The sequence below is a fragment of the Candida margitis genome, assembly GCF_024628925.1.
Source record: "Candida margitis strain CBS 14175 chromosome Unknown scaffold8, whole genome shotgun sequence".
Lineage (NCBI taxonomy): Eukaryota > Fungi > Ascomycota > Pichiomycetes > Serinales > Debaryomycetaceae > Lodderomyces > Lodderomyces margitis.
The window spans coordinates 19,705-43,619 of NW_026261749.1; the positions used below are offsets into that span (position 1 = coordinate 19,705).

The 23,915-nt window shown below is 39.0% G+C and overlaps 12 protein-coding genes across 12 annotated transcripts; 6 read left to right on the forward strand and 6 right to left on the reverse strand. All coding sequences in view use genetic code 12, as the record gives it.

Annotated features, from left to right (window-relative positions):
* Nucleotides 1-375: 375 nt before the first annotated feature.
* CANMA_000715 (uncharacterized protein) lies at nt 376-1,815 on the forward strand (the record flags this gene model as incomplete). Its single annotated transcript, XM_051818097.1, has 1 exon — nt 376-1,815. One exon carries the CDS (start codon nt 376-378, stop codon nt 1,813-1,815), a length of 1,440 nt encoding a protein of 479 aa, XP_051673530.1.
* A 477-nt stretch (nt 1,816-2,292) lies between these two features.
* On the forward strand, nt 2,293-2,976 carry CANMA_000716 (uncharacterized protein; the record flags this gene model as incomplete). Its single annotated transcript, XM_051818098.1, has 1 exon — nt 2,293-2,976. The coding sequence occupies one exon, from the start codon at nt 2,293-2,295 to the stop codon at nt 2,974-2,976; it is 684 nt and encodes a 227-aa protein (XP_051673531.1).
* Nucleotides 2,977-4,120: 1,144 nt separating this feature from the next.
* On the forward strand, nt 4,121-6,502 carry MNN26 (Mnn26p; the record flags this gene model as incomplete). The annotated part of the gene is made up of 1 exon (XM_051818099.1): nt 4,121-6,502. The coding sequence occupies one exon, from the start codon at nt 4,121-4,123 to the stop codon at nt 6,500-6,502; it is 2,382 nt and encodes a 793-aa protein (XP_051673532.1).
* Nucleotides 6,503-6,598: 96 nt separating this feature from the next.
* Nucleotides 6,599-9,778, reverse strand: CANMA_000718 (uncharacterized protein; the record flags this gene model as incomplete). Its single annotated transcript, XM_051818100.1, has 1 exon — nt 6,599-9,778. One exon carries the CDS (start codon nt 9,776-9,778, stop codon nt 6,599-6,601), a length of 3,180 nt encoding a protein of 1,059 aa, XP_051673533.1.
* Nucleotides 9,779-9,988: 210 nt separating this feature from the next.
* CANMA_000719 (uncharacterized protein) lies at nt 9,989-11,614 on the reverse strand (the record flags this gene model as incomplete). Its single annotated transcript, XM_051818101.1, has 1 exon — nt 9,989-11,614. The coding sequence occupies one exon, from the start codon at nt 11,612-11,614 to the stop codon at nt 9,989-9,991; it is 1,626 nt and encodes a 541-aa protein (XP_051673534.1).
* A 297-nt stretch (nt 11,615-11,911) lies between these two features.
* Nucleotides 11,912-12,232, reverse strand: TIM9 (protein transporter; the record flags this gene model as incomplete). The annotated part of the gene is made up of 2 exons (XM_051818103.1): nt 11,912-11,942; nt 12,000-12,232. The coding sequence occupies 2 exons, from the start codon at nt 12,230-12,232 to the stop codon at nt 11,912-11,914; spliced, it is 264 nt and encodes an 87-aa protein (XP_051673535.1).
* A 170-nt stretch (nt 12,233-12,402) lies between these two features.
* CANMA_000721 (asparagine--tRNA ligase) lies at nt 12,403-13,800 on the reverse strand (the record flags this gene model as incomplete). The annotated part of the gene is made up of 1 exon (XM_051818104.1): nt 12,403-13,800. The coding sequence occupies one exon, from the start codon at nt 13,798-13,800 to the stop codon at nt 12,403-12,405; it is 1,398 nt and encodes a 465-aa protein (XP_051673536.1).
* A 195-nt stretch (nt 13,801-13,995) lies between these two features.
* CANMA_000722 (histidinol-phosphatase) lies at nt 13,996-14,931 on the forward strand (the record flags this gene model as incomplete). The annotated part of the gene is made up of 1 exon (XM_051818105.1): nt 13,996-14,931. One exon carries the CDS (start codon nt 13,996-13,998, stop codon nt 14,929-14,931), a length of 936 nt encoding a protein of 311 aa, XP_051673537.1.
* Nucleotides 14,932-14,960: 29 nt separating this feature from the next.
* On the reverse strand, nt 14,961-17,009 carry CANMA_000723 (proline--tRNA ligase; the record flags this gene model as incomplete). The annotated part of the gene is made up of 1 exon (XM_051818106.1): nt 14,961-17,009. The coding sequence occupies one exon, from the start codon at nt 17,007-17,009 to the stop codon at nt 14,961-14,963; it is 2,049 nt and encodes a 682-aa protein (XP_051673538.1).
* A 253-nt stretch (nt 17,010-17,262) lies between these two features.
* Nucleotides 17,263-18,909, forward strand: DED81 (asparagine--tRNA ligase; the record flags this gene model as incomplete). Its single annotated transcript, XM_051818107.1, has 1 exon — nt 17,263-18,909. One exon carries the CDS (start codon nt 17,263-17,265, stop codon nt 18,907-18,909), a length of 1,647 nt encoding a protein of 548 aa, XP_051673539.1.
* Nucleotides 18,910-19,039: 130 nt separating this feature from the next.
* CANMA_000725 (sugar porter family MFS transporter) lies at nt 19,040-20,893 on the reverse strand (the record flags this gene model as incomplete). The annotated part of the gene is made up of 1 exon (XM_051818108.1): nt 19,040-20,893. The coding sequence occupies one exon, from the start codon at nt 20,891-20,893 to the stop codon at nt 19,040-19,042; it is 1,854 nt and encodes a 617-aa protein (XP_051673540.1).
* Nucleotides 20,894-22,194: 1,301 nt separating this feature from the next.
* ARG4 (argininosuccinate lyase) lies at nt 22,195-23,595 on the forward strand (the record flags this gene model as incomplete). Its single annotated transcript, XM_051818109.1, has 1 exon — nt 22,195-23,595. One exon carries the CDS (start codon nt 22,195-22,197, stop codon nt 23,593-23,595), a length of 1,401 nt encoding a protein of 466 aa, XP_051673541.1.
* Between the last annotated feature and the right edge of the window lie 320 nt (nt 23,596-23,915).

Below are 23,915 nucleotides of genomic sequence, written 5' to 3' on the forward strand. Positions count from 1 at the left end.
CGTCCTAAATTGGTTTATCATTCCGCGACGCGACCCGACGCGACATTGTTTTCTCAGTAAAGAGTAGCAGTTATTTTTGATGACACGGAATTTTTTCTTATCAATTTGTGAAAACAGAAAGCGGATAATTATTTATTGAATCGTTAATATCCGAAGCAACTCATCCAGAGTCTTTGTTGTCATTGTTTGTGAAATCTCAAAAATGTGTTCTTAGTACTTAAAGAGTTGAAATAATGTACCCTGAATAGCCGAAGGAACACGTCTGGGGTCTTTGTTGGCATTGTTTTACGAATTCTCGAAAATGTATCCCCGTATTTAAAGTGTCTAATACTTCAACTTTGGTCCTCGATTCAGGATTCTGTTATCCACCGCATCATGTCGATTCCCCACGTTTGGTTACTTTTACCGTTATATGCTTTGCTAGCAGTTGCTTCTCCATTCAAAGCAGAATGTTTAAGCGATTCAAAAGATTATTTGGTTTCACCATTGCCAGGCTGGGATGAGTTGCCTTCAGACTATGCCAAGCCCATTCAGTATGCCGGACAGTTGGAGCTCTTCCCCGAGAACAGCACAGAATATTTCTTTTGGAAAGTTGTTGATTCTGAAAAGGTTCCAGAAAACAAGAATCGTACAACCTTTTGGCTACAAGGTGGTCCAGGCTGCTCATCAATTGAAGGTGTCTTTCTCGAGCATGGTCCATTCAAATTGGATGACGAAGAGAAAATTGTGGTCAACGAAAATTCATGGCATAAACGCTCCGACATGGTATATGTTGATCAGCCAACTCAGGTAGGGTACAGTGATGGAGAATTAATTCACGAATTGAGCCAGGTGCAAGTTTACTTTTTGAAATTTTTAGAAAAGTACTTTGAGTTGTTTCCCGAAGATCTCAAAAATGAGATCTATGTTGCTGGAGAATCTTTTGGTGGGCAGTATGTTCCATATGTTGCCGATGCCATACTCAAAAGAAATGAAAACTTGACTGACGGGGGAGTGGAGTACAAGCTAAAGGGAATTATGATTGGCAATGGATATGTGTCACCAAACGAACAATTTCTATCCTACATTGATTATTTTAAAGATCACTTTTTAATTGATGACTCAAACCCCAATTGGGATACCATAAATGAATATCAAAGTGCTTGTCAGGAGGTAGTAGACGGAGAGGAGATTAGTTCTAATGAAAATAGGGCCCCAGTTTGTGAGGCCCTTTTGGGCCTCTTTTTGAATGCTACCAGAAACGAGTCAGCTCCAGCCGACCAACAATGCCTCAATGTATACGACTACAATTTGCACGACTCTTTTCCATCTTGTGGAGATTCGTATCCCCCATTGTCGGACGCCAACAGGTTTCTTAATCGTTGGGATGTGCAAGCCGATCTCAATGTTGAGAGTCCTGTCAACTATACTGTTTGCAATACAGTTGTCCAAGAAACATTCACAGCTCCCAACTCACCTCCCTCCAAATTGCTTTTGCCGGATATAGTGTCCCAAATTCCCATCGTTTTATACAATGGGGCCTCTGATATCCTCTGCAACACAGATGGAGTTTTGAAGTACTTGTCAAACATGACCTGGAACGGTGCAACTGGATTTAGTGATACCAACAATAGGGCTGATTGGATAGTCGAGGACAAAAAAGCTGGGTGGGTGCTTCAAGACAGAAATTTGACATTTATCAATATTTTCAACGCCAGTCACTATGTTCCATACAGCCAGCCAACAGTGGCAAAATTTTTGCTTGACTTTGTTACAGGTGAAACTACAGAAGACGCTGAAGGATTCGTTAGCCAGCCAAAGGAGCAACCTCGTTAAGAGATAAGTTGTACCTACGTCTTTTATACATAGTTTGTATAAAATTAAAATAAAAGAGTCACCCCTTGCCTTTATTTAAGCCTTGAACAAAGTAGTATTTTTAGTGTATTACTAACCAGGCGACTATGAAGGCTAATGAAGCCATTGTAGACAGGCAATTGCCAGAAATGGAAATAGGAGCTAATTATCTTGAAACTTTGCATCATATAGTATATAGAAAGATTGTTAAATTGTTGCAATTAGACCCTCACATAAATTCTTTGCAACCAAACACATTGTCATTGTTATTTATTGATTCCTAAACTACAGACAACACAGACAATATCTAACGCATAACAAATAACGCATAACATATATCATATGCAAAATACACGATCATATCTAACCTGTAAAAACCTAACAACTGTTAACTTAACTTTGCTGTAAAAGTAAAACAAGGACAGAAAGATGTACATGTTGAATCATAAAACTACAACCATGCCAGAAGAATCAGCAGTATCAGAAGTAACACATACACTTTATAACAATACTACTGAGATTCCTCAATCTATTACTGAGGTTATTATTGCAACATTTCAAAATGAATATACTTTTCCATGTCTTATTCTTATAATTATAACTCATACGTTTATCCTTTCATCAGTAAATATATTGTGCAGATTATCGCCTGTGTTTGGAATTACAACATCACGGAATATTTGGAATTACATGGGTAGTGTATGTCATGGAAGACACTTTGCTGGTGAGAGTAGAAGTCAATGTGATTTGGAGAAGAGTTTAGGTGGAGGTGAAGAGAATATGTTATATGAGCAACGATATGATCAACAGGAGAAGAAAAAGAAAAAGAAGGTGATGAGGGAAAAGACGAGGGACCAAACTGCTGTTAAAACTACCACAACAGCAGCTACAGCTTGTAGCCAACCTTCGAGATGTTTTTTAAAATTTGTGCTCAAGGGGTTACTCTTTTTGGCTTATATACCTGTTTACTGCGTAGGAACATTGTATTTGGTTTTTGATACTATCGATAAGGTAGAGAAACGTTTGGGACCTTCACAAGGTTGGGTTCTTTTGGTTAGTTATATCATTGTTTACATGATTGGACTCGTTGTCTTGGTATCTATCGAGGTGGATGACGAGACGGAGGAAATGTCCCATGAATAAAGAATGGCTATGATGTTGCTGGTGGTGATGATGAAAATGATGATTTTTGCAACAAGGATGAGAAATAACAGTTGTACTTCATAGCAATGTCACATAAGTATAGGAAGCATGGGGTCTTTTTAGATACGTATCTAATTTACTATATGGAAGTCGCCGTTTGTAGTTGCAGCATAAATGAAATAATGTTGAGTATGGGCATAACTATTGTGGTGTTACAAAATGTAAATCTAGTGGGTGATGGGATGTTATTATGTGAATAAAGGCTATGGTTCTATTTACTTCTAAGAGCTTGCAATTCTGTTGAAATGTTTTGTTGGTTTGTTTGTGTCTCTATTAATAGTCAAAGAGACAACTATAAACAAAGAGGAGCTTATATACAGTATTATAGTCCGTGTTTGTGGAATCTAAAAATATTCAAAATACAAACAAACACAAAACAGTTAGTGTATAAGTAAATATGTGTGTTTGGGTGCAAGATGCGCTTATACGGCGCACAGATCATCAATGTGCGGCGCAGATCCATTCTATGCAGAAATCAGACAAAAAAGGACTAAAAGAGCAAAGGCAAACAAAGAGATGAAACTTTCAAAGTTGAGAATGAGTAGTCTTAGTAAATTACTATTGGTTGCATGTGTATATATGTATAAGTGTCCCCTTAGAGAAAGGGCCACAAATGCTTTGTGCCCTGTTAAAATAACATCTATTTATTTTTGCGTTGTACCCCTTAAGTCGTGCAGTGGCTTGGGAAAACAGACAAAAAAGAAAAAGATTAAAACAGACAGACAAAAACAAAGAAAAAGAGACAAGAAAAAAAAAAAAAGAATTTAAAATTAAATTTACAACACACACAACAGACACAACACACACAACAGACGCATAAACAAAAATCCTTTTTATTTTTTATTTTTATTTTTATTTTTTTAATTTTTTTTTTTTTTTAACAACCAAACCAAACAAAACCAAACAAACCAAACCAAAAAAAAGATAACCCAAAATTTACACTAACAATTACAGTTCAAAGCCACCACAACTACATATACCACTAGTTACCAACCACGAGAAAGATAGAGAGAGAGAATAAGTCAACTGCAACTGCAACTGCAACTACACTCCACGGTACACTCAACACATCTCTCCTCACCCTATGTTTTTTCGAAGATTATCCCTACTGTATGTCCTATTGGGTGCGTTGGTGGTTGCTATTATCATATTCAATGTTCTGATACTATCTTCCAGCGACTCTTCCACCACTGTTGTTAGCTCAAAATATGGTGGTGCTAAATACTTTACTGGTGGCAAATCTTCCTTGCAAGCCCACGTTGAGAAAGTCGATAGTCAAGAATATGTTGACGAGGTAATGAAGGAATTAGAAGCAACCAAAAAGGAAGAAATTTTGGTTGAATTGAAAAAGTCAGTGGCTAAGACTGAAAAGCCAAAAATTGTACAAGAATTAAAGAATGAACTTCGAAGAAAATACATTGATGTTATCCAACAAACGTTGAAGGACGAAGTGAAGGAAGAACAAACCAGTGAGTTTTTCAAACATAACTCCATGTCCTATGCCTTATTTGAGCAGATGGTCAATACGTATGCTAAAGAACATCAAACTGAGTTTAAACCAGCGGCATTTTTAGAAGTTTTAAAGTCTGAAATCAAGGATTTCCCATCTGATTTTGAACAGAGAGTTACTAAAGCTTGTGATCGGTTCTTTGATCGAACAAAGTACTACCAACACTTGATCAAGGATATTCTAATTGCTAATAAACCAAATTGTGATCCATTAACTGATGAAGAACGGGGTACACAACTAGTCCCAACTGAACAAAAGGACCCACTCATAATCTCGGAGAAATTCCTTCGTGATTCTGGTATGAATATTCCCATACCTAAATTCAAATGCTTACAAGAATCTCATGATAATGTGGTGAAGCAATTGAAGTCATTACCTGAGCCACCAAGACAATTTGTTTCCGGTGCGGGTATAGTTATCAATGGTGGTGGTGGCATGATTGCTGCTGCGTTGACAGCTATTGCCAACTTACGTGACCGTGGATCTTCATTACCAGTTGAATTAGTCTTGGATACTCCTGAAGAATACGACAAACAAATTTGTGAAGACTTGCTCCCCAACAAACTAAATGGTAAATGTGTTGTTGTACAAAATATCATTGGTAAAGAAACCTTTGATATGGTTGGAGATAAGTTTGCCCGTAAAATGCTTGGTATAATCATATCATCTTTTGATGATACAATCGCATTAGATGCTGACAATTTCCCCGTTGGAGATATTGACAATTTACTTTATACTGAGCCCTATCTTTCAACAAAGATGATTTTGTGGCCTGACATTTGGGTTAAATTAACCAGTCCTTATTACTATAAAATAGCCCGAATCGAAAAGGGAGAACCAACCCGTCGTTTTGGTCTTGCTAATGACGCTAAATATTCCGATTACATACAAAAGGATAAACAAACTGAAATCCATTTCCATGATTTCGCCAATCTTCCAAGTGCAATCTCGGTTGAAACGGGGCAAATGGTATTTTCCAAGCGTGAGCATTTCCGAGCATTACTTTTGGCATTATACTACAATATAAACGCTAAAGGGTGGTATACCGCATTGCTTTATCAAGGTGCATATGGCCAAGGAGATCGTGAAACTATTGTTCCGGCATTACATGTAATGAATGAACGATATCATTTACAAAATCAAAAATTGCATCGTTGGGGATACACTGCCGGAAATGGGAAATTCACCGAGGGAACATTGGGTCAAACTGATCCTCGTGACAATCCCGAATTTTATTACGAGTGGCAGAAGTTCTTAAACTCAAGACAATTGGATACCAGATTAAACCCTTTCCAAGCCAGTTCCTTTACTGACAGTTTGATGCTGCAATTTAAAGAATACAAGAAAAAGATTATTGAGGATAAAAAGATTGAAGATGAAGATACTGCTCATCGATTAATCGAATACCAATTACCAAAGTTGTTATTCTTGCATTGTACCAACCCCAAAATTGACCCTGTGAAGAACGCACAGGAGGGAGAATTTGGACCTTATTCAAGAAGAAATATTGGACCCTTAGATGAAGTCAAACCATTTTTCGGTAAAAAGGATTGGGAATTACGATTCCATTCATTGGCAAGATGGGTTGCTTGTGATGCCATCAAGAGTCCTGATTATTGGACCAAAATGGCCAAGATTGATCAACAAACTGTATGTTTCAAGATTAACAAGTATATTAATTTCTTGAAAGAGGATTCATTCGATGCGTCATTTGAATTTACCCTGGAAGATGGACAGAAATTTATTAGCACCAACCGTAATAGTGCCAAGCTAGGTGGCGCCGATGGAGGTGGCACTGATGATGAAATTAAAGCTATTGCTAATCAACAAGCTCAAGAACAGGCGAAAGCTGAAGCTAATGCTAAAGCTAAAGGTGAAGTAGATGATCCATTGAAAGAGGATGTCAAAGAGGATGTTAAACCAGCACAGAAGGAAGAAGTACATCAACCACAGTAAATAAATAAAATTAGACAATTATTGTACAATGCTCGTATATATATATATATATATATATATATATATATAAAGTGACAAACTCTATTACTATTTATCTTATTCTTCATCACTTGCATCATCATCCTCATCACTCCCATCATCGCTCTCATCTTCACTCTCATCTTCACTCTCATCTTCAAATTCTTCCTCATCTAATCCATCAGTATTAACTTCCTCCACATTGATGTTATATCCCTCAGTTTGCAAAAACTTGCCCATCTCTTCAATTTTTTCCATCGGCAAACTAGTAAAAACAACCGATTTCCCACTATCAAACAAATTAACAAAATATTTCTTCAACACATAAACCACATCATTTACATTCAATTGATTCAATTGGTTCAAAAACAACTCGATGTAATTGGGTCCGCGCTGTTTGAACAAATTGTCACTCACTTTGGCAGTTGCTGCATCATAATTTGATTCTTGTGCATTGGCCAATTCATTAACAATCATGGCAATTGCATTTTCCAAACTCAATTCATCAATAACCAAATCTCCATTGGCATATTGTTTGACAATATCGCGCGACTTGATCCATGCTTGTTTGGCATCGGATGCGCGATAGAGATTAAAACTCAAATATCCAGTTTCGATATTTTGTTTCATTGATACGCCATAGGCTAGTCCTGATCCTCTTATTGATCGCCAAAATGGGCCTTCAACGGCACAGAGGAATTCGATAGCCAAGGCAATCCTGGGGATATCTTCATGTAAGTAATCAGTGGGGATGGGCGAAACGCTAACTAAATGGGTTGATTCGGTGGCACGCATATCGATGAGAAACGCTTCATAGTGGCAGCGTTGACCCAATGCCGATTGGAATTGAAATGATCGTGGTAATTGACTAAATGGAACAATGGATGATACAATTTCTTCTTTTTGGACCGGTGGAGATGATGACACAAATTTATCCCATGAGCTAACTGGCGTTTCCAAAGCTGACACATCTCCCAATATAATCACTTTGATGTTATCCAATTGGAATAAGCTCAGTTTAATCTCATCCAAGTCTCGTTTGATTTCATTGAATTTGCCCTCGTTGATCAATTGCAACAACTCTTTATAAAATGACTCAGTATTTATAGCATCCTGTTGTTTCCTCAATGATGAATCATTAAACAAGTTTCTAAACTGTGATGAATACATCATCAATTCTCCATTCCGTTTCTTATCCGGCAACGAACCCAATATCTTTTCAATAATGACTTTAATCCTCGCTTGTTCAAATTCAACAAAATTGACAATTTTATACAACCAATTGATTGCCGTTGTGTATTTTGATGCCTCACATTTAACCAGCATCGAAATCAAATCGAGAAACTGATAATTGAACCCATTATCTAATTGAAACTCAATCAAATCACGATTTAAATCAGCCACAACTTGCTCATAAGGTAAATAGTCACCATTGGGTAACTTGATTGACATGGAAAAAATCTCTTCAATGACCGACATGTATTTTAGTAAATGAGGTTTGATTTCAGTCGACGACATTACTAGTTGAATCGTGACAAATTGTGATTTAAAACTTTCAAAATGCATGAAAAGGGGGAAATTGGAAGGAGTATCTTGATTAAGCTTTGCATGAATTTCACCTGATTCAATGTATTGGTTAGTGTTTATATTGACAATTCCTTTATTGTATCCAGCTTTATATGAGTCTGTTTTGATAAAGGCGATTTTCGACGGATCGGGCTTTGCAAACGCAACAAGCAACTCCTCGGGTATTGGACGATCATTAAACTCATGGGAAGCAATCAATTTCTCCTCAGCTTGTTTCAACCCTTCCACTCCTAGCTTCGCTTTCACACTCTTGTTAAACTCGCGTTGTTGCTTTTTAAGTTCATCATTTAATTTCCTTGACGGAGTTCCCAACACAGTAGCGCTCTTATTGTCAACAAAGTACTCCTTGATCAAATTACACCATTGCTGAGATGTCCAGGTTAACAAATCATCATATTCAGCCAAGTTTTGCGCCCATTTCGGTAAATCACTACCATCAGGGTTTCCATAAATGAAATCAAGTATAGCAATGTTGGAAAATGCAACGGGTGATTTCTCAGTTTGAGATATGAATTTCAATCGTTGTTGATTGATAATTTGTCTCATATACAACAAGTTAAATTCTTCAGGATTAGTTTGGGATTTAATCAATTCCTTCAACTTCACCGCCAACTCCTCCAATTTCTCGGTTGGCACACCATTACAAATGAAATTCAATGCTGTTCTATAATAATCATCAGTGTGATACTCCACATCAGTAGCATACGGATTATCGATCTCAACAAGATGCTTATTAAACAAGGAAATGGCACTGTCTGTAAATGCAACTCCCACCATATCAACAGCGGTATTAATAATTGGGTCGTCACCCAATGGACCTATCCAAGACACCAACACTTCACCGGTTGACTCATCAGTCTCAGGAAACTCGACCACTTTAACAATGTCTTCCGTCAATGGCTCATCATGCTTTGAATCGACAAATGGTCTTTCATTAGCCACAGGAGGCAACTCCTCCAACTCAGCATCAAAATCAGTCATGATTTGCAACAATTCATCCTGATCAACTGACCCAGTGATAATCACACATAAATTATCAGGCCTATACATTGACTTATGGAACTCCTTTATTCTTTCATTAGTCAAATGGCGCAATTCAGCCATTAACCCACCAGTTTCAGAAGAGTAGCCCAGCCCAGGAGCATACAACAACTTTTGCAAATGATTAGAAGTCTCAAACCACGATTGTCCTTGAATCCCCTGCATTTCACTAAACACGACTCCCTTCTCTTTTCCCCTTCCATCAACATGATAAACCTCAGTTAAGCATGCTTCATCAGTTAAAGTTGGATTAAACAAATGATCTAAATAAATGGGCAACAACGTCTTAAACCCATCCCACCCTGCTGTAGTTAGCGTATACACTGTCTGATCAGTAGCTGTCCATGCATTTGTATTAGAATAAAGTCGATTACCCAAAGTATCCAATAACCCTTTATAAGGGTACTTTTTTGATCCCATAAAGATTAAATGTTCCAAAGTATGCGGCGAGCCCGAATCATCACTGATCTCAGTGGCAACGGCAAAGTATCCATTCACTACAGGAGATGGTTGGTTGATATAAGTTAATTGCAAACCTGTGCGTTGTGATCTCCATTTTGTGATGAATGCAGGAGCATATTCCACTTCAAATGACGTTTGTTTAACAAACGGTGAATTGAACCTTGTCATTATTGAGTTGAAAATACGTGTATAATATGAAATGATGATCTAAACTGGTCTTGTTACTGGATGAAACTTTAACGCCGGCCACTCTCTTTGCCTTTAGACGAAAAAGAATTTGAAAAAAGATGTAATACAAAACTTCCAAAAAGACGAAGAAGAAGAAAAAAATTATTCAACAATTGCGCTTTTCTAACATGACATAACTTACTTACTTTCCTACTTCATCTCCAGTTCAGCTTCTTTAAACATCTTAAACATATCACCAACATCCTTTTTCATAGTTCTTGTTAAATCCACTAGGTCCTCATCTGGCCTATTGTACATAATACAATTAGCAAACATTAGCATAACGTCTCTTTCAAGTTCCTTAATCAGCAGATACGCTGGAGGATCGTTCTTTGATTTAAGGGCTTTCAGTATACTTTTCAAGTCTTTTGGTTGGTATATCATTTCGTAATAGTTTGGCGCATCTTTTGGGTTAACTGCTTGTAAAAATGGCGATGAGAACCTGTGCTCTTGAATAGAGCTTATGAGATTAACAGCAATGTTTTGGAAACGCTTGTGATGTTGAGAAGGTGCAGGTGAGCGTGATCTGGGTCTCTTGCGTGATTGCACTTCAGATTTTGATTGCATTGTTGCTTCCGGTTCCAGTTGAATAATCTCGATTGTCTTTTCTTCAGAGGGTTCTTTGGACGCGGCTGGCTCAGGTGAGGCCGATTCATCAACTGCAGACTTATCTTGTTCAGCATCTTCATCTGATGTATTGCCTTCTTGCTCATCCTTTGGCTCGGCTATATCTTTAGTCTCTTTTATTTTAGATGAATCTTCAACATTGATTGAAGCTTCTTCTGCAGTAGATGGACTCTTTTCTTCAATTTGTGCGTCTGCATCCTTATTTATCTCGGTCACTGGTTCCACAAGCTCAAGCGGATCCTTACCTTCATTTTCATCTTCTGATTCTCGATCCTCATTTTCCTTGGTCGACACATCTTGCAGTTCTAAGATAGTTTTCAGTATATCGTCATCCTTTTCATCATTTTCGTCAAGTTTTTCTTTCGACTCGCCAGAGCCTGTTTGCTCTTTGTTCAGTTGACTCAGATCTTTGCTTTCCTTCTCTACAGACCCCATGTGTCCAGATGTGTTCCCTTCAACCTGTGACAATTCTTCAATCTCTGGGCTGGCCAATTCTACCTCTTCCACAAGTTCGGATTCTTTGCCCTCCCTTTCATTAGACTCATCTCGCACTTCCTCTTCTATATTGTCACCTTCACTTTCCTTTTCCGTTGACTGCTGTTGTGGCGATTCCACATCTCCTTCTGTTGGGACCTCCTCTGCATTTGCCTCGTATGTCGGTTCAGCATTTTCTTTCACTTCCTCGGTGGTCTCTATCACTTCTCCATTTCCATTTGCATCCTCTATCACGTCTTCACTTCCGTTTACACTTTCCTTCTCTAATTGGTACAACTGTTTAGCCCCATTAAGTAAGAATTTTGAATACCGAAACGTTGAAGTGGCGACGATATTCTTCAAATAATTCTCATACTTATCGCCCACTTCCACAACTACCTCATCATTCGTCACACTGACAAACTTAAAGTACAACGTCCTGTTTATGATGAATGATAGTAGTTTGATGTCTATTTGAGGAAAGTTTATTTCATCATTGGGAAAATCCCTTGTATATTTGTATGTGGTGTCGTTCAACTCAGTGATAAAGTTTTGAACGGGTATCGTGGCCCTATTGTCAGGCATGTCACCCTCATATTCACTTATGAACTTGTTTATTACAGACCCTACAAGGATGATCAGTAGGTCGGGGTTGATTTTCACCTGTTCAGACATTGTTGTAAAGTCGTGAATCAACAGTTGATGATAATTTTTTTTTGAACCTCACAATTTTTAGGATAACAATTCAAGGCAATCCAAACAAAAGAGGAATTATATGCGTATGTAAAAGATGTAGAGTATATCTTATCCACACGGGAGCTTGATCAATCAGATTAAATCCTACGTAAGTTAAATCTAATAAAAGTTTGTGGTAATTTATATATACAATATTTCCGTCTAGTTTAACGGCATCCAGGCCGATTTGCCCCTTGCTGTCCTAGCTAGACTATATTCCTCGAATGAATAACCGTCTTATTTTTGACCTTGTTGCATCAATAAGGCACTAGATTTAAATAGTTAGTATCATTTCATCTACCTCATCTCAGTTTACTATACATACTTCTGTTCTTGGAATCTTTGACCAATACGTTCACTATGCTTCAAGAACTTTTCGGAACATTTAGCAATACAGCTGGTCTCTTTTGATGTCAAGTTGTTGGAAGTAAAGTCGTTGACACAATCTTCAAAACATCTTGAGACCAAGTTTGAGTACAAGTTCATGAAATCCTTCATTTGTTTTTGTTCAACAATTTGTTGAAACTCTTGTTGCTCTTTGACATTTAACTGATCCATCTTGTAAATATGTTATTGAGTTGTTTGTGGTTTATGGCTAATGTGTTGATTCAATGGCGAAAAGAAGGTTTTAGCAATTTTTGCAAAGTTGAAAAATTTTTTGTCTGCTGTGTGTGGAGAGTATGTTACAAAGATTGTCCACTGTGTGTATATACAGTCTATATGTCAAACTACGCTTTACAAAGACCAGGAGCTCTTGGAAATGGAACCAAGTCTCTGATATTATCATGTCCTGACAAATAAGTCACAAATCGTTCCCAGCCCATACCAAAGCCACCATGTGGAATAGTACCGCATTTACGCAAATTAGTGTACCAGTCCATGTCTTCTAGATCCATATTGTTATTCAGCATCGATTCGACAAGTGTGTCATAATTATGCTCCCTCAAGGATCCACCAACTAGTTCTCCAAACTGAGGCAATAGTAAATCAAAACATGCAACTGTTGGTTTCTCTTGGTTATACTTTAATGACTTTGACATGTAGAATGGTTTCATCAATGCTGGGTAATCAGTAACAAAAACAGGACCCCTTTCAGCTAATACCCTTTCATGGTCCAAGTTTAACGAGTCGCCAAATCTCAAGTTCGCTCCTTTGCTGTTCAACTCATCGAGAGCTTCATTATAAGAGATGCGACGCCAGTCACCAAGAACATGTCTCCACCTAGACTCTATAACCTCTTTGTCCAAGTATGTCCCATCAAGATAGTCCTCCTTTCTTTCCACGAGCTTCCCTGTGGCATATTTGATCATCTCTTCAGTGAAGTTTAGCAAAGGCTCCAAATCATCCAAGTATGAGACCTCGGCTTCCAACATCCAAAATTCGCTTAAATGTCTATTAGTCTTGGAATCTTCCGCTCTAAAGCAAGGAGTCAATGTCCATGCCCTGTTAAGAGCCAACGCAATCGCTTCAAGATGCAACTGGGTAGAGACCGTCAAATATGCCTTTTTGTCAAAAAACTCCTCTGCCAGTTTTATCTCAAACGTTTCTCCAGCACCTTCACAGTCTGAACTTGTGATTAATGGAGGGCTCACTCTTGTAAAGCTATGGTTGTTGAAAAAACCCATCATTTGCGTTTCCAAAAAGGATCGTAGTCTATAAAACGACGCAATTGTTGAAGCTCTATGCTTCAATGATGGTAGAGTCCTTAAAAACGACATCGAAGTAGCCTTCTTTTGCAAGGGATAGTCCTCGGGTACTCGGCCAATGATTTCATACGTATGGTCAGGGTCATCGGGGTTGTATTTGAGCTCCTTATCTTGGCCCTTTCCCTTGCTTATATCCCATTCGCCCTTGACAATCACACTCTCTCCAACTTGAAATTTAGGCTGATTCTTACCAACAAGAACTACATTGATTATCTTTGATGTTGAACCGTCCGAAATGTCCAAGAATCCGACATTTTTCGAATTTCTTATACTTTTGACAAACCCACGCACTTCAAGAATTGAACCAACAGGTGGAGAAGCAAGTAACTGTTCTTTGATTGTTGGGGTAAGGGACGCACTAGTGCCTAAATATCGCACTATTCCGTACGGCTTCGATCTTGTTGGTATTGTTCTGATCATCCACTAGTTGTTTCCGATTTCCGCTATCGTGACAAATTAAGTAAACTTTTCCGCAGGTATAAAAAAATTCCAGACTAAATTGCCTCAGAGCACAAAGGGCTATAAAATGAGAAGAGGCTCCCCACGTTCTTGAACAAAAAAAGAAGTCTCACCAATATTCACAGGTGAATAGTTTTACCTAAGAGACTCACTCGGATGCATTCCCATCATTCACACAGTGGCGATTATATATCGCATGCGCATGATCCCTTAGAAGACATGGTCCAAAGCTACATCGACCGTGGTTTCGAAGTGCTTTGTCTTACAGAACACATGCCAAGACTCGACCAGTCATACTTGTATCCTGAGGAAAAGGAAAAGGGGTATGGAATAAAGGAGTTACTGGATGATTTCAATAAATATTTGGTGCATGCCAAGAAGGTACAATCGAAATATCTGGATAAAATAAAAATCATAATTGGGTTCGAGGTGGAAGGAATAGATAAATCGCATGTGGATTACTCCGCAGAAATACTTAAACACCCTCTGGTCCAAATGAGTGTGGGTTCAGTCCACTATGTGCATGGATTTCCAATAGATTTCTCAAAAGAACTTTGGAAGGAAGCAAAAGCAGCTAGCAAAAGCGGATTGTCCAGGTCGTTGTATAAAGACTACTTTGAATTAGTGTCTAATGTGATTGATTTAAAGCCACAAGTCATTGGCCATTTCGACTTGATTCGTCTATGTCAGCCTGATGACGACTTTGACGACACCACTAACAAGCTCACAAAGGATATAAGAATTAAAGAAGATTGGCCTGAGGTTTGGGATGTCATTATTTCCGCTATAAAAAAGGCAGGTAATTATGGTGCTATGTTTGAACTAAATTCCGCTGCCATTAGGAAAGGCTGGGACTGTCCTTACCCAAAAAGCGATCTCGTACAGGCGATTATCGAGTATGGCGGTGGTCGATTTTGTTTATCAGACGATGCCCATTCAATTGATCACATCGGTCTCAATTATAGAAAGACTTTACAATACCTCAGCGATAACGGGGTATCGAAGTTATATCACCTTGACGTGAATGATGGGGAAGTAGTGACTGTCGCTGATGATATAAAAGACATAGAGGCTTCTACATTTTGGAATTAGATATTTACATAGACATAAATTAAACAAACCTAATAAGATCTACCAAACATACAATACGTGACAGCCTTTCTATCACACTTGACACATTTTTGGCCAGCCTTCAAATCTGGTTGTTCGAATGGAATACATAATGACTTGGCTCCCATTGATGGGGCTTTTTCATCTACATCACCATCTTCACCATCATCATTCTTGGCTGAAGCATCTTTGATATCATCCTCACAATCAGCATCTCCACACCATGGAGCCAAAATGACATTCTTTTTGTTCAAAGTTGGGACAAAATCCTTCCAATCTTCAACCAATACTCTATGTTCATCGAAATCTTTCCTTGCTTTATCTAACAATGCCTTTTGCATTTCATCTAATAATTCTGGAATACGCTTCTCCAATTCGTCTAACTTGACAGTGTATTTTGCACCGTCATTTCTTCTAACAACAGTTACTTGTTTCGACTCCAAATCTTTTGGACCAAACTCTAATCGAAGTGGGACACCTTTCAATTCCCAGTCAGCAAACTTCCAACCTGGATTGTAAGAGTCTCTGTAATCACCGGTAACTCTAATACCAGCCTTTTTCAACCTTTGTTCAATTTCTTCGGCACCGCCATTGATTTGCTTCCTCTGGTCTTCGTTAGTCTTTGCTGTGACCCCAACTGGGATAACAACGGCTTGTGTCTGTGCTACTCTTGGAGGCAATACCAAACCTTTATTATCAGAATGGGTCATGACCATCACACCAATCACTCTAGTGGACAAACCCCACGAGTTTTGATAAGCATACAAACGTTCCTTATCAGCTCCATCTGGGTTCTCAACAGAGATGTTGAACATCTTGGAAAAGTTTTGTCCCAAATGGTGCGACGTACCACCTTGTATACCTCTACCAGTTGCAGCAATGAAACCCTCTACTGTGGTTGTGTAGTCACCACCAGCAAACTTCTCATTTTCTGTCTTTTTACCTTTGACAACAGGAACAGCCAACAATTCTTCATATATACCAGCATAAAAGTCCAAAATTTGCAACACTTCTTCGGCAGCTGATTCCTTGGTCAAATGGGCAGTGTGTCCCTCTTGCCACAAGAACTCTCTAGTTCTTAAAAATGGTTGTGGGTGCTTAAATTCCCAACGAACAACAGAGTTCCATTGGTTCAATCTCAATGGCAAATCACGGTGTGACCTGATCCATTTGGCATAGTATGGATACATAACAGTCTCGGATGTTGGTCTGATAGCTATGTGTTCGTCCAATTCAGAGTTACCAGCCTTGGTAACCCAAGCAACTTCCGGAGCAAAACCCTCAATGTGGTCCTTCTCCTTCTCCAAGACCCTTTGAGAGACAAACATGGGAAAGTAAGCATTTTGAACACCCAAGGATCTAATCTTTTGGTTGAACCAATCTTGGATCGTTTCCCAAACTGCATATGAGTTAGGTCTAAGGATGTAACAACCAGAGACGTCGTAATAGTCCAACATTTCACTCTTTACCACAACTTGAGTGTACCAGTTGGAGAAATCCTTTTCCTTGTCAATGGTGATACCAATCAATTTCGCATCTTCAATCTTTGCATCATCTTTCTTGGCAGGTGCTGGCTTCTTGTCCTTTGATGGAACAGTTGCAACAGGCTCAGCTGCAAAATCGGTTTCAACAGTCTCAATTCCTGTAGATTTCAAAAATTCCAAGACGGCCTTGGCAGGCAAGCAGGCAGCTTCCGATTCAGTTGTCAACTTTAAAGTCTCATCTTTTTCTGCAGTCTTAACAATGTTATCATCAAGTACGATTTTCACCTTTCCCGCTAAATCCTTAGACAAATTAGCGATTGACACTTCTTTGGCAGACACTTTGAAGAATTCTTGCACCAAATCGTCCTTTGCCAATCTAGGTTCCTTGACATTGGCTGACTTTGCAATGGTTGGAGTGGGTGTGACGGTAGACTGAAGTGCAAAGACCAATACTGGAACAGGAGTAGCTGTTTTTGCAGTCTTTGGCTTGAATACTAATGTCTTGGTTGGCAATGCATTAGCACTTTCGCCTGATACGGCTAAGGATAATGAAGCTAAGGACTGAGCTAAAGCCATGGTGGGAGATTCTTTAATGGGCTTTACTTGTAACGGAATTTGCAAATATTCGTAAGATTTTTTATTTTTTTATTTTTCTTTTTTTTTTTCACCTTTTTCATTTTCAATTTCAATTTGAAGAAGACAAAAAAAAAAAAATAAAATAAAAATCAAAATAAAAAATAAAAAAAAAAAGAAAAAAGAAAAGGAAGAAAAAAATTGAGTCAGAATTTTTACTCTTCAATTAACCCAGAAATATTCATTAAGGATTACTATGTCAACTACATACGTTAACGAAAAGACCGGAGTTGACTCTTCTGAGCACTCCGGAACAGAGGCACAACCATATGCAACCCCTGCTTATGCGTTATTTGTCAACCCCGATGCTAAAATCCTCGTTTATAAGGAAACAGAGGAAGATAAAACTAAATTTGCATACACTGAGATCTCGCCATCAGCGTTGAAAAAAGCCAAGAAGGGGGCTGAAGGATTGAAAAAGAAGGCGGAAAAGCAATCTAAACTCGAAGCGGAAAAAGAGTCATTACCTAAAGTTGCCGATTTGGATTTGACTTCAATTGAAGAGGACAAATCCTTGCCAGCTGCAAAGAAGATCAAATTGAGATCAATTCAGGATAGCATTGGCTCTAGAGTACAAGTCAACGGGTGGGTACACCGTTTGAGAGTACAAAAGGGCTTAGCCTTTATAACATTGAGAGATGGAACTGGATACTTGCAATGTGTATTGACAGGAGACTTGGCCAAGGCTAGACAGACCCAGGAATTGACAGTTGAATCTACGGTGCTGATCAAAGGTGTGATTTCAAAGTTACCCGAAGGTAAGACTGCTCCAGGTGGTGTCGAGCTAAAAGCTGATTACTACGAAATTGTCGGTTTGGCCCCAAGTGGTGAAGATGCATTTACAAACAAAATCCAGGAAGGTGCTGACCCTTCGTTGTTGTTAGACCAACGCCATTTAACTTTAAGAGGTGAAAGTATCTCCGCAGTGATGAGAGTCAGAGCAGCATTTTTGCACGCCATTAGAGACTTTTACAAAGAAGAAGGTTTGTTGGAAGTTACTCCACCATGTATGGTGCAGACGCAAGTTGAAGGTGGATCAACCTTGTTCAAGATGAACTATTACGGAGAAGAAGCTTATTTGACACAATCGTCACAATTGTACTTGGAAACCTGTTTGCCCGCATTAGGTGATGTGTACTGTATTCAAGAATCATTTAGAGCTGAAAAATCACATACCAGAAGACATTTGAGTGAGTATACCCATATCGAAGCAGAATTGGCATTCCTCACATTTGATGATTTATTGAACCATTTGGAAAAATTAATCTCAAAAACAGTGGAAAGTGTGTTGAAAGACCCTGTTGCTGGTGAATTGGTTAAGCAATTGAACCCTGGATTCCAAGTGCCAAAGTTGCCTTTCAAGAGAATGGAATACATTGAAGCATTGGAATGGTTGAACGAACGTGGTGTTTTGAACGACGAGGGTAAACCATACTCTTTTGGTGACGATATCGCTGAAGCTCAAGAAAGAAAAATGGTTGACACCATTAACGAACCTATCTTGTTGACCAGGTTCCCAGTGGAGATTAAATCCTTCTACATGCAAAAATGTCAAGATGATCCAAGGGTGACCGAATCGGTTGATGTCTTGATGCCAAATGTTGGTGAAATAACCGGGGGAAGTATGAGGACTGTTGACTACGATGAGTTACTAGCTGGATTCAAGAGAGAAAAAATTGATCCTTCCGCTTACTACTGGTTGTTGGACCAACGTCGTTATGGTACCTGTGAACACGGTGGTTATGGTCTTGGTACTGAAAGAATTTTGGCATGGCTCTGTGACAGGTTTACTGTTAGAGACTGTTCGTTGTACCCAAGATTCACGGGTAGATGTAAGCCATAAGCACGTGGTAGGAACTATACTTGTTTTTTTGTAAAGATTTGCTACAATGATAGAGAATATAGCGTAATAACCTTAATACACGTTGAAACAAATATTAACTAGATAATTTAAAACAAACCATTAACCAAATTTACTCAGCATGGACAATTTCGGCTTTTTCCTCAAACGTAGGGCTAATTGCTACTGATTTGTATAATGGAGGTAAAGGCTCGATGTCCTTGCGCATGACAAGGACTTGAAAATTTCTCCATAAATTCCTTGTCTGATACGCAGCATGTTTAGTTGCAGATACTGAAAACACATGATCCAATTCCTCCAACGTCAAACCTTTGGTTTCAGGTAGGAACCAAAGTACCATGAAGAATCCAACTACGTTCCATGCGGCGTAAAATCCAAACGCACCTGTGGGCGTGAATTGATTCTGCAAACGTGGCCATGTGAATGCCAATAAGAAATTGAAGAACCAACACGTTGAAGTGGCCCAGGCCATGCCCAAATCCCTGATATATAACGGGAAAGCTTCAGCTGAGTAGGTGAATGGAACCGGTCCTTCAGATGAGGAGTAGACACACGAAAATAGGTATATGCCTGTGGTAACCATGCCCAACTTGCCTCTGGTATCATCAATCAAGAATCCAAACCCTGCAATCAACAAAAATACTGACATTATCGGAAATGCAAAGAGCAACAAGTTTCTTCTTCCAAATTTATCAATCGTCAAGAATGCAGGAATTGCAAACAAGAAATTGATCATTCCGAACCCCCAGGATGCCAACATGGCTTTGATTTCACTCAAATTAGCTTCAATGAAAATCGAAGACGAATAATAAGCAATGACGTTGATACCACAGAATTGCTGCATAAACATGACGATCCAAGAAGCAATGGCACCATTTCTGTTTCTTCGAACGGTAAACATTTCGATGATTCTTTTCCAGGTGGGGATCTTGTAAGAGCCTTCCTCCTTCAACAAAACATACTGATAAAAGCAATCCCTTGCTGCTGAAATTTCGTCAAAACGCAATACTTTCAAGGACTCAAACGCTTCCTTGTGTCTTCCTTTCCCCATTAGCCAACGTGGCGACTCTGGCACGTAGGGAACTTGAAATAAAACAATGAAAGCCGGTATACAGGCACTTCCCAACATCAATCGCCAATTCAATCCGGTGCCAAAGCTTCTGTCAGGGACGTAGTAGAATGCCAAAGCAGCAACATAACCAAACATTATTCCAACTGCTGTAAAAAATTGCCACAACATGACCAACGCACCACGAATATGCTTTGGTGCACATTCTGCTGCATACGGAGGAACAGTTGCAGATTTGATACCAACACCGAATCCCAAAAAGAATCGAGAAATGAACAAGTGCCACCAATTGTTGACAAACCCTTGCCACACACACGTGATGGCAGATATGAAACACGTCCAAAATATAACCCATTTTCTTCCCAAATGTCTGTTCCAAAAGTCGGACATCCAACAAGCAATACAGGATGCACACAAGTAAGGTGCTCCATTGACCAATCCCTCAATCAAATCAGCATCTTTCATTTCAGTGACACCAAATGCACGTGGGTAGAATAGTGTTGCACCGTTGATAACAGTTTGGTCCATGCCTTGCACTGCAGCGGCCATTGACCCTAATGCAATAACTGCGACCAACTTTTTAGGAATGTGCCATTTCTTTGTCGCTTCGAGTTTAAGAGCCGCCTTCTCTTCGTCCGAAAGGAAAGCCATATCTAAGAACCCAGCAGGCGATCTTGCCAATGCAGCTGCATTGGCGAATAGTTCTGTATCCATATCATTCTCAGCTGCATAATTTCTACCCATCTGCATTACTTCATGTTCGGTGTATCTGGAAAGCACATTTCCATGCTCCGCTTCATGCGACTCTTTGGAAGTCAAATCATCTGAACTCTTGTTGTCATTGTTGAAAGATCCCGCCGAATGCTTCGAAACTGAATCAAATTCTTTGACTGACATTGTTAATAGTGCAGGATAGAAGCAGGGGTAGAAGGTCAGTTACTTTTGAGGTCAAGGGAAGTCTCTACACCTATTTATAGTTGAATTGAACCAGACAGGAATCCTGAAACTATAATTGATCTTCTATTCACTTTCCCCCTCACGCAACTGAGCATCAACTAAGACATTTAAGCACAATAGCAAACTCGAGGGTGGTTTTTGAAATAAAGTTTGTACGGCAACTTTGTACACAACAGAGCTAGATAGAACCTGAACAATGGAAAGGCTCCGTGTGGAGCTACAATACCAAGATTTTGTGTGAATGACCCCAGATATTGTTGCAAACAATAGAGAGTATGCTTATTTGTAGAGATATTATTGCAGCCAAAGAGAGAGAATAAACAAAAAATTGATAATTGCTTACCAAGAAATAATCCACTTCAACCAAGAAAAGTTTGACGTGTGTTCTTGGCTTGGAGAAATAAAAATGCCGTGCGAGTTCGTGTCGAGCTTCTGGGGAAATACTGATGGTGGGTGTAGACTCTTGATACACGTTCATGATTGGCTTAAAGGTAAGAACAAACTGTCTCGACGCTACTCTCTGCCTTTTATTGCGTGTTTATCTTATCCCTAAACTTCGGATTAAGCTTTTCCCCCGAATTTTCGGAAGAATACATAAAGGGACAAGAAAATTGTGAATTAAAATAGCAGCAGATATGACGTAATCTTGTAGAAGGGTACTCATGCTGTTTACTATAGCTGAATCCTCTTGGTGTGTCTCATTTTCTTGGTCAAATACTCCAAGTCAAGCATTTTGAGTACACGCCAAGATCAATTGACACGTGCACAAAATGAAAGTTTAATCGGACTTACTTTATACGAAACAGTACAACAATACACTGTATTAGAGGGGATCTCTTTCTCAAACTTTTTGGAATGCTTACACCATGGAGTTTGAGCGGTAACGCCCTCTGTCTATATTGATAAATGTAAAAATTGTTAAATGTGTAATTTTGAAGGTTTTGTTTCAACATACCGCAAACTCAGGGAGAAATTTCATTTGTGGGATTGTTTTGCTTTAATGCCTCCTGAATATTAAAAGCCGAAATGCTTACGGGTATAAACTCAACACAGTAAATTAATTGGAGTGATTGTACCTTTAGAAGAATGCAATATCTTCGCCACTACCTCCATTGGTCGTGCTAAAATCTCAAAATGACTCACAACTGAATTAGGAAATTAAAATTAGCCGCGATGAAATAAAACTTTTTTCATTTTAAAATTCCCACCAACTTAATACTCGACAAAACAACAAGCTGATAATGTCTGATCAAGTACAACCAAGCGAAAGTAAACTTTGGGGTGGAAGATTCACCGGAGCAACTGACCCATTGATGGATTTATACAATGCCAGTTTGCCCTATGATAAAATCATGTACGATGCTGATCTCACGGGAACTAAGGTGTACACTCAGGGTCTCAACAAGTTAGGATTGATCACCAGCGATGAATTGGCAAAAATTCATGAAGGGTTAGAGGTGATTCGTAGCGAATGGAAGGAGAACAAATTTGTTGAAAAACCAGGAGATGAAGATATTCACACAGCCAACGAGAGAAGATTGGGTGAAATTATTGGTAAAAACATTGCTGGTAAGGTGCACACCGGGAGGTCTAGAAACGATCAAGTTGCGACTGACATGAGAATATTTGTGCGTGAGTCCTTGAAGGATTTGAGCTTGAAGTTGAAAGTATTTATTGAAACTATTTTGACTAGATCTGAGAATGAGATTGATGTTTTGATGCCAGGATACACCCACTTGCAAAGAGCTCAGCCTATTAGGTGGGCACACTGGTTGAGTTCATATGCTACCTATTTCACCGAGGATTACAAGAGATTGCAACAAATTATCGAACGTGTCAATCAATCACCATTGGGCTCTGGTGCGTTGGCTGGACATCCATACGGCATTGATCGCTCCTTTTTAGCCAAAGGACTAGGCTTTGATGGTGTCATTGGAAACTCGTTGACAGCTGTGAGTGACCGTGATTTTGTTGTTGAGACATTGTTTTGGGGAACATTATTCATGAACCATATTTCACGTTTTGCTGAGGATTTGATTATTTACTCTAGTGCTGAGTTTGGATTCATTAAATTAGCAGATGCTTACTCTACCGGGTCTTCGTTGATGCCACAGAAGAAGAATCCAGATTCGTTGGAATTATTGCGTGGTAAAAGCGGAAGAATTTTTGGCGAATTATCAGGATTCTTGATGTCAATAAAGTCGATTCCATCCACGTACAATAAAGACATGCAAGAAGATAAAGAACCATTGTTTGACGCATTAACTACTGTCGAACACTCGATCTTGATTGCCACCGGTGTCATCAGTACTTTGAAAATTAACAAGTCCAATATGGAAGGTGCTTTGACTATGGACATGTTGGCTACCGATTTAGCTGACTATTTGGTGAGGAAAGGCGTTCCATTTAGAGAAACCCACCATATATCCGGTGAATGTGTTAGAAAGGCCGAAGATGAAAATTTGTCAGGCATCGATCAGTTGACATTTGAACAATTGAAGGAGATCGACGACAGGTTTGACAAGGATGTGATGGACACTTTTGATTTCGAAGTCAGTGTTGAGAGAAGAGATGCTATTGGAGGTACTGCAAAGTCGGCTGTATTGGCACAGTTGAAAAATTTGAAGGCTCAATTAAGCTGAGATAGCGCGGACTTTTTTTAATTATGATTAGGATCGTTATGGTAAGTCGTTTATAGATTATGTACTAGGACAGAATATAATGCCTTGAGCAACTCAACTCTTGTTTGATCTTGTACCTTTACAAAATTCTACAGTTGCCTGAAAGAGAACTTTCTGGAACCTCCTAACCGATTGTTCCATCGTGCCACAATAACACTTTCATTGTATTTCACTCGATATGCGTGGTGGCTAAACGATTGCAAACCATCTAAGACAAAATCAGAGCTACATACAGGCCCACCTCGAATCACCAAATTAAGCAAATAAATAAAATCCATAAA